We start from the raw sequence: 16,721 nt of genomic DNA, 5'->3' as shown, positions 1-16,721 counted from the left end.
AAAAAAAAAAAAAAAAAAGAAGAAAGAAAAAACCACACATGGTGGAGGGCCGCCAGAGTGCAAGATCAAAGCATGCTCAGAACAAGGGCATAGGGCATAGGGGAGGTGATGACACAGTGGGTATGACACATTCCTTTGGTGTGGGAGATCTGGGTTCAATTCCCACTGTGATACATCAAGCAGTGTGTCCATGAGCAAGACACTTAGTAGTTGCTCCAGAGGCGTGCAACCTTTGACACATATATAGCAATTGTAAGTTGCAATGGATAACAGCGTCAGCTAAATGACATGTAATGTGATGTAATAGCATAGCAGCAAACACACAAATCAGACATTTAGGTCTCATGAATATAAAAATGTGTTTCCACACCTTAAAAAAGTTATATGTTAAAACAATTTTTTTCCATCTCAGCAGTAGAAAGCTTCATCATTGAGCAACCCCCTGAAACATGGGGACAGTGGAGATTTCCTGTTGAGTAATATTATTCTTTTTTAGCTGCAACCATGCCTGCTCTAATAATTGACTTCTGATGGGGAGGAAGGACCTCCGTACTGTCAGAGCATGTCAAATCCTTATTCTTCTTCTTTATTTGTCGCCCAATTAGCTGCCACTACTAGCTGCTGTTCCTATACAACATATAAAACAAGACAGATAACACAAAAGTCTCAATAAAAAAGAAGTTCAAGACAAATAAAAGTCAAGTAAAAAACTAAAAATCATAACACACCATATTGCATCTTGTCACAGTTTGGTTGAATGTTGCGGTTCTTGTTTGTGTGTTTTTAAGTAATCTTTTAAAATGTATCTTAGTTACGATGGCACTTCTTTAAACAAGGGTATTAGGTGAAATTGAATTGCACTCAGTGACAGTCCGAACCAGATGTAGTCTTACATGGTTAAGGCGTGCGGAACTTTTCAGAGGCTTTTATTTGTCTGTTTCTAGCCGGACAGAGTTAAATGACATTCCCTTCAATACTAGAAGCCGGAAGTAGTGTATTGGAAACCAAACTCACGTGCACGACATGAAAAATAATAAAAAGCAAAACAATGTGTCCAAAAAGGGTAAATTCAAGCCCGGATCCAAGAAAAGAGAAAACAAATGCATCGTAACGTTTGACGACAACGACAGACAGTAAGTGTATCTACGGTAACAGTGTTTTAACATGTTGCAGACGTTAGCTAGCTAGCTAGCTAGCGTCTAAGCTAACGTGAAGTAATGTTGACGTTAGTCACGTTCTTACGACTTCACAGTGTAGTTACCATGGAAGCACTGTGGTGTTGTACCAAGCTGTCGTATTATTTATCTCACGAATACTGTCTATTTCTTGATTTGTTTGACTTTGAGTAACTTTCGATAACAGAAACATCTAATTACCAAGCCAAGTTGGATTGTATTATTATAATTTTCCTCTATGCCAGTGGTTCCCAATGTTTTTCACGTCAAGAACCTCTAAACGGACACAAATTAGACCGCGTGCACCCATCTGATACTGCTTTTGCTTTTGGATGTTTTGTTACAGAAAGTGTATAAAATCAATGACCAAAAGAGGAATACATTCTCTCATTGTTTTACTTATGGATGGAGTTATAGTCCCTTCTTCTCGGCAGCCGTCTTTGGGAACCACTGATGTGTGCTACACACACACCTGCAGAGACTTAAAGGTCCCACGGCATGACATTTTTGTTTTAAATTAATATGCGTTCCCCAAGCCTGTCCATGGCCACCCAGTGGCTATAAATGGTGATAGGTGTAAACCGAGCCCTGGGTATCCTGCCCTGCCCGTGAGAAAACGAAAGCTAAGGTGGACCGATCTGGAAGCTCCTTATGACCTCATAAGGGGCAAGATTCCAGATCGGTTACCTCCCCTTTCTCTGCTTGGCCCGCCCAGAGAATTTGGCCCACCCTTTAGAGAGAGACATCATGGCTTTCAAACAAGTAAAGTGTCAGTTGGTCAAGGTCACACCCCCAGCCTCTATGTTGCCCCCCCCCCCCCTCCTCCTCCTCAAAAGTTACAGACTCAGAAATGACACATGCTAAGGAAAGTTCATGTGAGACTGGGTCTAGTAGCTGGAATTCTGCACCAAGGCTGATTTTGGAAAGAGACTTCAGATACAGTATTAGGGGACCACTAAGGTCTATATAAAAGAGACTTCAGATACAGTATAGGGGACCACTAAGGTCTAATAAAGAGACTTCAGATACAGTACTAGGGGACCACTAAGGTCTATATAAAAGAGACTTCAGATACAGTATTAGGGGACCACTAAGGTCTATATAAAAAGAGCTTCAGATACAGTATTAGGGACCACTAAGGTCTATATAAAAGAGACTTAGATACAGTATGGGACATAAGGTCTATATAAAGAGACTTCAGATCACGTATTAGGGACCACTAAGGTCTATATAAAAGAGACTTCAGATACAGTATAGGGGACCACTAAGGTCTATAAAAGAGACTTCAGATACAGTATTAGGGGACCAATAAAGGTCTATATAAAAGCATCCAAAGAGCACCATGTCATGGGACCTTTAAAAAAGAAAGAAAAGGTGACTGGTATCTTAAGTTTCTTACTTTCTGCCCTATCAGGGACTATTTAACTGGTTTCCACAAACGAAAGGTGGAAAGGAGGAAAGCAGCAGTGGCAGAAATTCGGAAGAAAATCAAGGAAGAGCAGATCAGAGTCCGAGAAGAAGTAAGTGGAAAGAAAAAGAGCTTAGACTTAAAATCTGTTTTGGTGTGAGAAGAACGTACAACAAGGTACTGATGATATGTTTGGATCTGCTTTCAGAGGCATAAGGAATACCTCAAGATGCTGAAGGAGAGGACAGACGCACTTCGTGAGTTAAAAGTCAAAAGTTTGGGTTCCCAGATAGCTCAGCTGGTTGAGCGAGGTTTACCCCTCGCCGCAGTGGGTTTGGGTTTGACTCTGACCTGCGGCCCTTTTCTGCATGTTATTCCTCCCTCTCGTTCCCCTTTCATTTCTTCAGCTGTCCTGCCAATAAAGGCCTAAGAATGCCCCCCAAAAATAATCTTATAAGAAAAAAAGTCAAAAGTTTGTTGCTGGTCATTTTATTTTTATTTTATTTTAACACTTGATGATCTTTGCCTACTGTTTGTTCGTTTTCTTCACTTGATCCCATCTTTCAGAGGAGGCTGAAGACGATCTGGAAAATGCAATAACCAGTACGACAGAGTCGGTGCAGTACGATCATCCCAACCACATCGTCACGGTGACAACCATCAATGATCTCGACCTCACAGGGGCCCACCTGCTCGGACCCGCAGCAAATCCGGTAAACAGTAACGGCTTGGTTGATGTCACAGCCTACGTATGTGTGTTCCTGAGGAGGCTACATGTTGCCGGTTTTACTGCTCACAGCTCTGTGTGGTCACTCTGAGAGTAGTTGATAACTTTAATTATTGGGTTTAGAATGACACTAATGGCAAGACAACTCCATTAACACTCTTTATCTTTGCTTTCAAGGTTAATGAGGAGGACGAAGAAAAGGGGGAAGAAGAGAAGGAGAAAACCGAAGCAATGCCGAGAAAAGCTGGGAATCCAATCATGAACAAAAAGTAAGCTGTTCATCATGCAGGTCTCTATATGAGTTTTTCTTTTTATAAATGTAATACTTTTGGTCTAAAAAGATAGAGGTGGGCAATATATCGATAGGATATGCGATATCATCTTAGATTTTGGATATTGGATAGTGTTGTCTTTCTGGTGTTTAAGGCTGCGTTGCAGCAAAGGGATTTTTCTTTCTGTTTCTTTTCTTGCCAGACTGTTCTTGCAGTTCTGTTATTTGCTTTGACCACTTGTTTTTTTGTGCGATAATTTTTGGGGCATTTGTAGGCCTTTATTTGACAGGACAGATGAAGATATGAAAGGGGAGAAAGATATGGGGGAAAGACCTGCAGCAAAGGGCCACAGGTCCCTGTCCTGCTGCGTCGAGGAGTAAACCTCTATACATGGGCTCCCGCTCTGCCAACTGAGCTATCTGGCCGCCCTGCTTTGCCCACTTAGTCATAATATCCACATCCATAATGATAATTTATCAAAAATCTCATTGTGTAAATATTTGTAAAAGCACCTGTAGTCAAGCCTACAATATTGTTGTCGATATTGATATTGAGGTATTTGGTCAAAAATATTGTGATATTTGACTTTCTCCATATCGCCTAGCCCTAATTTGGTCAGACATCACTTTGGGCACTGACATTATTTTTGAACTTTTTTTAGGCTTTTTTTAGGTTAATTAGATAATGAATTAGGAAAGAGACAGTATGTGTGGGCGGGACATTAAGTCTGACTCAGTGATGATTGAAACCGGAGCAGTGGGACAGACACAGAGCTGTAGCCGAGCCAAAGTAGAAACACAATCAGTCATTGTCTTTATCGATTATCAGGCAAATAAAACGCTCATACAGATAATCTGCAAGCTGCCAAAAAAAAGTTAATCGGCTTATCCCTAGTCCTTAATGTGCTCTACACCCCAACAGTACAGTGATGACATAATGGCTGTCTTTAGATGTTTTTTTTCTGTCATCATCCAACCCCTCTCAGTCCAGCTGCATTTATTTATTTTTTTCTCTCCCCTGCTGCTACAGGATCCGCTCCCTAAATGCGTCGCTCAGCTCTTTCACCAGCAAGAGGAGGAGGAAAGGGAAGCAGGAAGGCCGAGGTGGCCGAGGCCGTCCGACAGACAAGAGTGTCCCAGAGAGTAAAAGCAGAAGCGGGAGGACCACCAAGTGGCAGAGACGTCGGCTGACTGGGAAAAAGGTGCATCATCGGGAGTGAGAGTGTGTGGAATAATACAATGTAGGGTTGGAACTGGGAAGAGAGACGCCTTGGGTCAGAATGCCACCGGCGAACAGATTGGACTTTGGAGTATTTGTGCTCTTGTGTTTGAGCAGGATGTGTTTATGTGAGAAGTTTGTGAAATAAACACAAGTGGACGCTCAGTGTCTGCTTCGCGTTGGACCGCCTATCTTCACATTGTTGAATATATTCCCACTGTACCTGCTTCTTGAAATCTTGTGCTCAAACTGTTTTTGTAATTTCTTAAAAGTATACAAACTGAACTGTATTTACCTACATTTTCATTGAATAAAAGATTAATGTTGCTAATAAGTGACCTTGTGACGCAGCCACAGCTCACTAACTGTCAGCGAGCTCCGTGTGGAATTTGTCCGTCCTATTGTTTAATAGGAAAACCACCGCTGTTGTCAACATCTTCTCTAGAACCTCAGGACATCAGCCCTTAGCTCGGTTTCCTCATAGCTCAGTATTACCTGTGTAACAGAGAACCAACAACCCCTGTGTTTCTTACACTTTATTCCTTATTTGAGAACCTTATACCACACAGCCAGTGGTTTGAATGTATGTTAACCCCCCCCCCACCACCACCTCAGCCAGTGTTTATTTATTTACGTTAACCTGAGCCAGTGTTTGCCAGCTGTCACTAGCATGAGCGTTCATTTTACTTTCTAAAGCCCATGATATTTAATACAACCGCTGAATGGAGGAACCTGCAGGCCACTGGCTCCATGTTGGCTCCAGGTGCATGTGTGCTTCAGAGCGCCTGCTGTGTTAAATGAGAGTCAACATGGCCGTCAGGGATGCTTCAGTTTCACGCATTGTCAGGACAGCCAATCAGATTGATTTGGGGCTGTGGAAGCTCTGGAGGACAGAGAGCATGGGGAAGAGGAGGTGTGTGCCTGATGGGGGTCTGATGGGCAGTTTATCCTCGGACTCGTAATGGCATACTCAAAGTGGAGCTGACAGTGGGAGCCTCTCGCCAGGTAATTCTCATTAGTTCTTATACCAAAGAATATTTCTGCTGTTTACAATTTCTAACTTTTTACATTTCTAGAGGCTGTGGTGCTTGTAAATGCACGTGCCTTGTGGTTGGTAGTAATGCTGCTCTGGGGGCAGCTTTGTGTTCTGACTGGATTGTGTTTCACTGTCCTCCAGTGTGATTAGTTATCACCTACTTTAACTGTTCCACTTTAGATCTTCCATGAACCATGAAATAAATATCCTCTTCAGTATTTATTCAGAGCCACTGCTCTGTGCTTACACCTGTCTCCAGCAAAGCATTGGCACAGCATGACCCAACACCAAAACTTTCCATTCTCAAGAAAACTACTAGACTTGCTTTTTATTATTTTCCATCTCACTCTTTGTTGTGGAAGATGCTCCAAATATATTCAACATGTATTTTTAAAGGGATTTTCATAAATGCAACAAATGTCCAACAGTGTACTGCTCATTGCACCCCTTGCTGTTTTTTTTCCCAGTTTTCTCTGAGGGATGCAATGATTGGACAGGTTCCCCCTCCAGACTTAACATGGCCCTCTCCGGCGATGAGCCCATGTGCCCCAAGTTCCAGCCCAACATCTTTGACCCCTCCCGCTGCCACGACTGCCTGCGCCAGAGGCGCCTGCATGCTGGTGCAGGGGAGAGCGCAGAGACAGCACCAGAACAGAAGACCACACCTGAGGCTGGAATTGGGGTTAAAATTGGAACTGATATTGGGATTGGATCGGGCAAAGGAGTGCTGTTGTCACCGATCCCATCTCAGGAAGAGGAAAGAGACACCAGCAGCAAGGTTAGAACGAAGAGAGGGCCAGAGAGGAAGAGGGAGGGAGATGAGCAGAGCAGTTGGGTAACAGGGTAGAGTAGGTGCTGAGGGATGGCATGAACTGGACCTGAAGAAAGATGAGATCATTAGAAGTCAGTGGTGAAGTCATCAAGTCACTGAGGTTAGATGCTCAGTGAAAGGGGAACAGAATGAGATATGACTGGATTTCTTCAGATGAGTTTATTGTCATTCAAGCGTGTTATGACATGAAGGAACATAATTAGTTCTCCAGGTCCAGCAGCATACACAGTAAATATTTGCAGTGTCTCAGCTAAAATAGACCCTCTAAAAAATAATGATATTTGCTTGACTCATTAAGCTTCACTCAGCTTTAACTGTCTTGCATGAAGAAATCCAATCCCTTCTAATTCAACACAGTCGTGTAAACACAGTTCATCAGATCACATACTGTATGAGTCTGTCGCTTGCAAGTAAAAGGTCAGAGACGGTGAATGAGAGGCAACGATGAGGAGCAAGGTGCAACCAGTGGCTCCTATTATAAATTAACGAAGCTGGATCACTTACCGCCCTTTTGGGAATCACTTGTAATAATAGCAGCATACAGAAAGGATGGACAGGTTTCTACACAGTATTCAAACTGTGACAACTCTACTTTTTCCTATTCATCCTGCTTCCATGACACAACTGCAGTTTGCTGGTAACAATACTATATTCTAGTACACAGTGAAGATGTACCAGTATAGCTCCACTGTAATAACCCACCTTTAGGTTTCTGAAAGTTGCAGGGATGGATGCCTGTTTCTGACAGTTTACAGACAGTCAAGTCCCAGTTTTAGATCCTTTTTAAGACATCTTATAGCTTAGAGAAGGTTTGATGGGATGAAATATGAATGAGGGAAGCCATGAGCCAGGTCGAGTTACAGAGGTGTAACCCTAATCGAACAGCAGACTGAACATGTGACTGTGTGTCAGCGAGGACAGAGGGGGACAGACACTATTCAGCTAACCCTTTACTCAAGGGGATGGAGCCAGACGGACAGATTTAGGTTGTTAATGTATGTGCACTCCTACTCTGACACAAAGACAGTGTGTATGTAAGAGTTTTTATCTGTTACAGGTTTCATATTTACTTTTTGGTAAGCATTGCCTTTCCTTGGGAAACTCTGTGACTCGGAGAGAGATGGAGTTCGCAGTGACGTTGTGATTGGCCCGTATCTTATCTTGTCATCCTATCAGGAGGATTCTGACGGTCTGTCGGTGGTGAGCAGCTACTGTGATGTCAACGGAGGTCGTCCGGGTTATGGGGAGAGCTCTTTGTGCATCCTGAGCCCAGACTGTGAGCTTTACATCTGTGACGCCGACGACGACAGCACCGACAGGTAATAATGAGTCATTTTGGATTATTATAATGTTTGTGTTTTTTTGTGCTAGATTGTCACCACAGTCCTGTATCAGTTTTACTAGTTCTGTGCACCATGTTCCCTGACCTATAACTTTCATGTTGTATGATGCACTTGCATTGTTGCTCTATGAAATTGATATTATACCGATTTAATTGTTCTCTCTCTTCCTTCTTTTGTCTCCTACTTTTCTCCCACCTTGTCAATCTCTCACCTTTTCATCTCTACTCTCGTCATTCTTCTTCTTCATTTCTTCTTCCAAGTAGCGGTCGTGACTACCAAGACTTCAGTGGCTCGGTCAGTGCAGAGGACGAATACCTGCCGATCCGTCGTCGCACGACCAACCTCAGCATGACCCGGCTTGACCCTCCACCCCACCGGCCCAACCCTCGGGCTTGGATGGACGAAGCTCGGAGCAGAGACAATTTCAGCAGTCAATCAGGTTCACGAATGCTGGCCTTGTTTATTGTTACATATGTCAGTTGCTTTATTAATTTCTTGGCAGATATGATACATTAGAAAGAGTTGGTCGAAGAAGATGCACGGCATAATAGAAGCATTGTAAGGAGAAATGTACCATTACAACCAGATCTCTCATTTGAACACATGTAGTTCTAAGTATGAGTCCTGACCTGCTTAGTATCAGTAGTTGGAGCCTTCAGTAAACCTATGACTTACGGCACTTGACCGATCCATATCCAGTTTCAGCCAAAGGTGTTCTTTTCTTGGCAATACTGTTTGATGTCACCAGCTGAGGTGTCCCAGAGCAATTATCGGTAATACAATATAGCTCAGTTTGTGTCAAGAAACCTCTGGTAGTTGCTCAGTAGTTGATCTTTGATGTGTGCATCTCTTATTTCTGTTACCCCTCCTTCTTACCCCTTCTTCCAGGGTTAAAAGAAAACAGACAGAAGCGTGAAAGTGGGTACTTCTCCCTGGGGAGGGCAGCAGGTGCCCGCTCACTCCAAGATAACAGCCCGCCTACTCCCTACCGCCATTTTGAACGAGGACATCCTATCTTCAGCAGGAGAAGCATCGAGCCCAAAGACACCATCCCCTTCAGAAACCCTAATCTCGGTGTGGCCTCTGAAAGGCTGACGCCGGACGCTCTAGATGAGGACCTGCCTGAGGAAATCTCGCCTCCTGACCCTTATGAAATTGCCGTTGAGGTTGAGGCACAAGTTGGCCCCCGCTCTCCTAGTCCGACTCCTTTTAAGATAGCGGAGTCGCTGGCCTCCGCTGGGCGAAAATGTTTCAGCAGCTCATATGGCCGGGGAAACACTTCCTCTTACGTCTCTTCCTTCCAACAGTCAGGACGTTTGGAGTCCTCAAGGCAAGCCTCAGCCCTGCAGTCTCGGCCTTCCTCTGCCCTGCAGTCTCGGCCTTCCTCCACCCTGCAGTCTCGGCCTTCCTCCACCCTGCAGTCTCGGCCTTCCTCCACCCTGCAGTCTCGGCCTTCCTCCACCCTGCAGTCTCGGCCTTCCTCCACCCTGCAGTCTCGGCCTTCTTCACCTTCACGTGGAAACTTACCATTCAGACGCAGTGAGTCTGTGGCTTCCCTCAGCAGGCATAACTTTGATGGTGAAGGGGGGTCTCAACGGACAGAGTTAGGATCCAGGAACTCCTTGCAACATGGCCGCCGTGTTGAGTCAGGAACTCTGCCAAGAAACTTTAAATCATTTGCTGGTTCAGTCATAAACCAGTCAAGCACAGTTTCTGATTTTAGGAGTGCCTTGAAGAAAACCGAAGTAAATAGGTCTTTAAGTCAAGGGGGTCGTGACAGCAGAAGCGCATCTCCCTCAAGAAGGGACTTTAACCCTTCAGGCCATATGTCTCTCCGCAAAACTGAAATCCCCAGTCGTACTTCGTCTCCATCTAGGAGAACTTCTGACAGTCTGCGTGACGATCACAAATACTCACCGCCGAGGAGAAATTACAGCTCGTCCAGCCAATCCCCCCTTCGTAAATCTGAATCAATTATGTCTCTCAGCGGACGTAGTCGCCATGGACGCTGTGGCTCCCCCATTAGAGAAGGCTATGATATTGAAAGCCAAGCTCTGCTACGTCACCCAACAGCTAAGAATGAACCGAATGACCATGAACATGAAAGCCCCACCATGTCTCCACCCAGACGAGGTTATGACGCAAGACACTCTGCGCTCCGTAAGACTGAATCAAGGGCAGTCAGCGGCAGTCAAGGTCATGACAGCCGATGTTCTTCTCCAGGAAGAAAAGGCCACGAAACCCCGACTCAGTATCAGCTCAGGAAAACAGACACCAGTGATTCTCTACGTGGCCGTAGTCGTGAAAGTCGTCACTCCTCCCCTTCAAGGAGAAGCCATGAAGCTCCTTCTCAGTCCCTGCTGCGCAAGTCTGAAGCAATCAGTTCTGTCAAAAGTCGCGACAGCCACAGTTTGTTGCCTTCAAGGAAAAGCTGTGATGCTCCTGACCAGCGCCCACTGCGGAGAACAGAAACTAGCAGCTCCCTTAACAGCAAGAATCACAGCAGCCGCAACTCTTCTCCGGCTAAAAAAGGCAACAGTGACGCGCCAGGCTACTCCATCCTCAGAAATGCTACTAATGGAGATTCCAGCCATTCCTTTCAGAGAAAAAACACCTACCATGACTCAAAATCGGACTCCAATCGCTCACCACGCTCTTGGCGGGAGTCAACTTCTTCGCTCCGCAGCTTCTCGTTGACTCGTGCAGCTTCACCCTCCAGACAGACCACAAATGGCAACAGAACAGCTTTCGTCACCTTGGACACACCCAGGAACCCCGGTGGCATCCGATCTGGCAGTGGTCGACGCCGCCATGAAGACCACTTCCCCTCCCCTAATGACAAGAGGCCCTCCAACCGCACACAGAGCCATTCTCCTACACCTCAGATTGAAATGCGGAGGCACACCTCCTCCCAGAGCTCCGTGGAGTCCTCTGAGTCGGGCCAGCTGTCAACGGGGTCCACAGGACGGAACAGGGAGGAGTACGCCATGCTAGCCGACGTGCCCAAGATCAAAATCATCCATCAGAGAGAAGAGCCGGGCCACATGGGGGGACTTCAGAACCAGCAGTCTTCTCGGAGACAGGAGCTCTATAAACCAGCTAGGTGAGACTCTTATACACCACGATGTTAAAAAGTGGTATTGGTAAAGTGGTGGAAGAAATATTCAGATCCTTTACTTAAGTTAAAGGACTAATACCACACTATAAAAATACTCTGTTACAAGCAAAAGTCCTTCATTGAAAATGTTACTCAAAGTATTTAAAGTAAAAGTATTCAATGCAGAAATTTTTAAAACTGGAAACGATGAAAACAATTCTCAGCAATCAGCAATCTGTCAAGTGTTTAATCGGCTGATCATTTCAGCTTGACTTTGACTTGCCTGTTTATTGTTGGGTAGTTTAATTTGTAATAAAACACTGTATTTTTAAAGTACATGTGTTTTGTGTGCAAAAATGTTAACTTATAAAGCAACTAGTAACTGAAGATTCATGTAGCTGAGTAAAAAGCACAATATTTCTCTCTGAAATGTAGCGGAGTAGAAGTAGAAAGTGGCATTAAAAGTACAAGCAGTGTTGTAATGTAACAAAGTACAAATACTTTGCTACTGTACTTAACTAGAATTTTCACGTATCTGTACTTAGTTATTTATATTCATGGAAACTTTAATTTTACTCCACTACAATTCCCTTAAACATCTTACTTACTTTAAAATTAAATCAGAAGAAATTTGTTGCACTGGAAAAAAAGCAGTTTGGTGAATCATTGCTCCTAAATCAGTTTGTGACCTAGTGCCTGTTTGTTGCTCACCCAGTAAGAGCGTGCACCCCAAAAAGGCTGAGGCCTTTGCTGCGTGTCATCCCCCATTTCTCTCCCTCTTTTTTTTACTTTTACTTTTATTTCTGATACTTAAGTACATTTAATACCAGAAAATGACTTTTGATACTTAAGTACAGAAAATGTCAGACACTTTGAAGACTTTTACTCCAGTAATATTCTAAAAGAAGACAATAACTTCTACCACAGTCTGGTAAGATACTTTTACTCAAGGATGAAGATACAAGACTGAGTACAATTACCTCAACTTTGGACGGAACTTGAGCAAATGTGCTTAGTTACATTCCACCACTGAATTTAAGTCAGTTAGCATTACTTTGTGATGTAAGCCTGTTACATGTATTTTCATGCTATTTCTTGTAATGTAGATCGAATGATCTTCAGATTGAATAAATTTGACCAAATCAGACACGCTGATAACCTGTTTGTACTTTCGCAGCCACTCCCTGAGCAAGCATCCCTCCAGAGAGTGGGAAGATACAGGGGACACTGAGAGAGACTGGCACCATGGGTATCTTTCTCGTGCTCACTCCTCCACCTCATTGCAGGTAGTCTGATTGGGGGGGGAATCAAGATTTTTTACTTAGCTGTCTAAAACCCTGTTTTATTAGAGTAACCATGATAAAAACTAAACATCACTGGGGGAATATGACATGTGGCAAAACTGGTAATACACTGACTAAGACCCATATTGTATTTTTGAGATTTCTTTGTTGTCTTTTTGAAAAAGAGTCCGTAGCAATCTAAAAAACTTAATTTTTGTCATATACAGATATGCAATAATGATTGCTGGGTAATATACGTATATGTGACGAGACAATATACAGTTGCTATTTAGAGCACCAAAATCAGACAAGCTGAGCACATCTGCAAGCTAAGTGAGCAGGCATGCCTTTCAAACCTAAAAGCTGCAGCTAGTAGTGTGACCACCGCACGTCCTTGGGCAACAGTGTAGAAGGGGCCGGGAGTTGAGCATTAAAACTCTCCAGTGGTTTGTGCACTGCATTAAGCACCTTTCCCCTGCACACTGTAATCCACTGCAGTGGAATTGCATCTCTGTGGTTTTCATCTGAATATTATGTTAATGCTTAACCACCTCTTCCACATACCAAACACCACATTTGAAAAAGTAGTCTGTGGATGTGAAACTCTGGAGGTTTCTATGTTTGCTAAGTCGGACATATTGATTATTATTATTACAACAACAAGCTGTTTCTTTCCAGAGGTCTGGCAGTCCAACAGCTGATGAGGGCAGTTCTTGGAAAGGTAACCAGCACAGATCAGAACAAATGCAGGTATGTGACGCAGCCAGTGTGTTTACAGTAAATGTGTGTGTGTGTTTGTCCGTCTGGTGTGCGTGTGGTCTGTCGGTCTGTCTTGTCTGTTGTCTGTGTGTGTTGTGGTGTTGTGTGTGTGGTGTGTGTGTGTGTGCGTGTGTGCGTGTGTGAGTGTGTGCGTGGTGCGTGTACATGTCTGTGTGTGTACATGTCTGTGTGTGTGTGGTGTGGTGGGTGGATGGGTGTGTGTGTGTGTGTGTGTGTGGTGTGCGCGTGTGTGCGTGTGGTGCGCGTGGTGATGTGGCGGGGTGTACATGTCTGTGTGTGTGTGTGTGTGGGTGGATGGGTGTACATGCATGGGGAAACAACCTCTCTTCCACTGTGTCATATGGAGGGCAGAGTTACAGTTTATTTTCCTAACAATAATATTTGTAATGAACATAATATATAATAAACCCATGGCACACCCATGGCACACATGGTTCAATTCAAATGTATTGCCATTCAGTCTATTTCAATATATGTTACCTTTCTGTTACATATTTACCAGACATGCTGGCAGCTTGTTCAGTGTTCACACATATCCTGTCTATAACTGTAAAGATGTAATGCACTTGGCACCCTAACCTGCTGCCATATCTACAGTACACATCTACACTTTAACTCTTTACTGCTGGTTGCTGTGCGTCTGTATACTTCACCAACAGCCTTCAGGCATTTCATAAGACTGACTGAGCTTGTCAATTATGGTCTGCTGGGGCATGTGTTGAAATTCCTGAACTGAAACCAATAGCTACCAAGAGACGATTTCAGAGGGGGGAGTGCCACTTTGTTTGCAAGCCCAACGATTTTCAGTCTGGAAAAATATAGCTAGAAAATGTGTTCTGTGTGTTTAGAAAGTTTTGGATTATCAGGTTGGGTGCCGAGGATAGGGAGGGAGTGACACCTCATATTAAAACACTGTAAGCGTCTTCTTCTTATGATAAGTTGTTGTGGGTACAATTACCCGGAGCTTTGTTACTCGTCATGTTGCTTTGGGGACCCCACTGGACCCCCCTCAGCCCCTGGAGGTGCCCGGACACCGGTTTAAGAGCCCAGCAAAGTGTGGTTTAGGTAGGCTTGTTTTCTCAAACGATCTTCGCGGATCCGCCCAGGAAGTGGCAGACAGAGCAGCAGCGAGCAAAGAGGGGGCAGAAGTGTAACGTTCGGTTACCACGACTTGTCAGAAAGTTAAAATTTTTTTATTACTTTTAATTACGTACAGCTTGTTCGTATTTAGTCGGGGGTGAATGTACTTGCCCCTTAAGGCTGCACTAGAAAGTCTGCTGTGGACGTTGGGGGTGCGCTTGATGAATGGCGGGGTTTCATCAGATTTCGCGTAACGCCAGGGTCTTGCGAGAAAGTTAGGTTTTTTACACGAGAACTTTAGCTCAGCTGAGTTAGTGAACTTGAGAGCAAAGGGGGGTTTATTGGCGTGGGGGTAACGGTACCTTTCTTTTGTCTTTATTTGACCCTCTCTGGATCCTGTTGTCATGACGGTAAGTTGCACCTTTAAAGCTGTTTTGTTTTTCCTGCCACTCCTTCCTGAATGTACATTGCATATCTATATATGTTGAATTTCTTAATGGACTGTGGCTGAGGAACTAACTATTAACGTATCTTACTCTGGTTTATGGTTTATTATTAAGACTTTTCAGTGTAAGCGAGTTTGTAATGGGTTTTTGTGGTTAGCGTTGTTCTACTCGAGGGTTGTCCACGTTAAAGCTAACGTGGACAAACATGCCTCGCCGTGTTGTAATGTATGTGCCCAAGTACTAAGTTAAATTAAAATTATACATGTATCTCCCTGTGACAAGTCTAAAAAAACTAATCCTAGTTTCCACGTGTGGTGTAGCCAGTTCTATCTGTTGTTTACAGTAAAAATAATAATTATGATTAATACACTTTAATTGAAACACTTTAATTGAAACACTTTTCAAAACGGTGCTTAACGTTAATGTTTGAACTAGGATTAAAACATTTTAGGGCAAATAGAGTAATGCAATTTAAGTTATGCAGAAATTACATGGAATATAATACAGAAAACTAGATTATCCACTTATAATAAACAAATTGAAAATAAAACAGTGTGGTTAAATAAGTAAAAGGCTTCTGTAAGTTTTTTTTAAAAGATGTCAGTGACTCTGCAGGTCCCAGACCCTGATGCAGGTGGTAGCAGGAAGTGTTATTAGCTTGTAGCTTGTACTCTGTGTATCGGTTTTTACAGCCAGCTGTGACACACGTCCCCTGTTTGCACACAGGCACTCCCAAGAAAACCATGCAAACGTTTTTTAGAAAGTAGCCGAGAGGTATTGGTTCTCCAAACCATTTTATTGCAGGAACTGTCATCCCAATGCGTGTGTACATTAGGGTTGCAACTAACGACTATTTTCACCATTATTTAACGATTTATTATCCTCATTTTCAAACTATTAACCTGTGGATTATTGTCTTTCTCTTCGGTGTGCTGTTCAGTCTGTAAAATGGTGAAAAATGTTGATTGGTATTTCCAAAAGCCCAAGATGACGTCCTGTAATGTCTTGTTTTGTCCACAACTCAAAGATATCCAGTTAAGTCTCAAAGAGGAGAGAAGAAACACATTTTTATAATTTTTTTTTTTTTCATTAAAAAAATGACTTTATAGTTGACAACTAATCAATTAATCTTTGCAGCTTTAGTGTACAATGGATCATTAGGCTCTACTCCCCTAATCACCCTGTTCAGAGAGGTCATCTATGTAACTTAACAGAAACAACTGAAGAGGAGAAACACACATGCTGTAATAGGTTAATGGACAAGGCTCGCCAGATCATACTCTTCTATAGTGATGGGAGACAGGAGTCAAAGTAGGGACGTTGTCTCAAACAGTCCCCAGTGTTTGACCCTCTTCCTTCTGTCACTGACCTTTTGAAGCAGGGTCACTGATCTGAAAGCACATGACAAGGAGAAGCACTGTCTCATTCGGGGTTATTCATAACAGATGCTGCCCTCTTTTCTGTGTCTTCCTGTGAACATTCCCCTGACCTTGCATGTGAGCAAGTATTGACTAGATAGCATGCATTCATGATGAAATCTGACCCATCATAACTTGCTCCAGTAGTCTTTATAGTTTGAGTGGAGATCTTATAAAATTCGTGTGTGTGGGTGGGTCGGTCGGTCGGTCGGTCGGTACCCAATAATAATAATAAAGTCAAGTGTTTAAAGACGTTGCCATACCGTTTATTAATGATGCAAGGGCATTTAAATGTCTTATCAAATGTAGTAATACACAATATCTTGCCAACTCACACTGTCTTTTGGAAGTCACCAGACCTTAAAATGTGTTAGATTAAAAAAGATCAGTAGCATAAATGAACTGGCTTATACAGGGAGAAAATGGGTGGTACTCGGGCTTAGAGGAACACAACTGACGCCAGGAAGGGAGTATAAATACAGAAAAGGAGTGGTTAGAAGTGACAGAACAGACAGAAAAATTATATTAGTGTGCAAACAGAGAGGGAGCTGGGCAATATGATGTAGCAAGGGAATACAATAAACAATATGTAGCTGCAGTAGCGAG

The 16,721-nt window shown here is 43.4% G+C and overlaps 2 protein-coding genes and 1 long non-coding RNA gene across 4 annotated transcripts in view; 2 read left to right on the top strand and 1 right to left on the bottom strand.

The window, feature by feature from the left end:
- Positions 1 to 945: 945 nt before the first annotated feature.
- On the top strand, positions 946 to 5,127 carry nol12 (nucleolar protein 12). Its single transcript, XM_032536605.1, has 6 exons — positions 946 to 1,133; positions 2,590 to 2,695; positions 2,792 to 2,840; positions 3,151 to 3,296; positions 3,488 to 3,579; positions 4,612 to 5,127. The coding sequence occupies exons 1-6, from the start codon at positions 1,024 to 1,026 to the stop codon at positions 4,799 to 4,801; spliced, it is 693 nt and encodes a 230-aa protein (XP_032392496.1). The 5' UTR covers positions 946 to 1,023; the 3' UTR covers positions 4,802 to 5,127.
- LOC116702430 (uncharacterized) lies at positions 3,781 to 11,702 on the bottom strand. Its single transcript, XR_004335166.1, has 3 exons — positions 11,577 to 11,702; positions 9,076 to 9,081; positions 3,781 to 3,790 (listed from the first exon to the last, which is right to left on the bottom strand). It is a non-coding gene; the product is annotated as an uncharacterized LOC116702430 (long non-coding RNA).
- The window catches only part of triobpb (TRIO and F-actin binding protein b), a gene marked incomplete at its 3' end in the record, with an annotated part of 21,491 nt that continues 14,592 nt past the window's right edge, over positions 9,823 to 16,721 (top strand). For both annotated transcript variants that reach the window (XM_032536604.1, XM_032536603.1), the window contains 3 exon segments: positions 9,823 to 11,114; positions 12,286 to 12,394; positions 13,070 to 13,141. In XM_032536604.1, the coding sequence (XP_032392495.1) occupies positions 9,838 to 11,114; positions 12,286 to 12,394; positions 13,070 to 13,141 (1,458 nt within the window). In that variant the 5' untranslated portion in view covers positions 9,823 to 9,837.

This window comes from Etheostoma spectabile, chromosome 15, assembly GCF_008692095.1.
Source record: "Etheostoma spectabile isolate EspeVRDwgs_2016 chromosome 15, UIUC_Espe_1.0, whole genome shotgun sequence".
NCBI lineage: Eukaryota > Metazoa > Chordata > Actinopteri > Perciformes > Percidae > Etheostoma > Etheostoma spectabile.
Note: the sequence above shows the minus strand (reverse complement) of the source record. Positions and strands in the feature narration are given on the sequence as shown.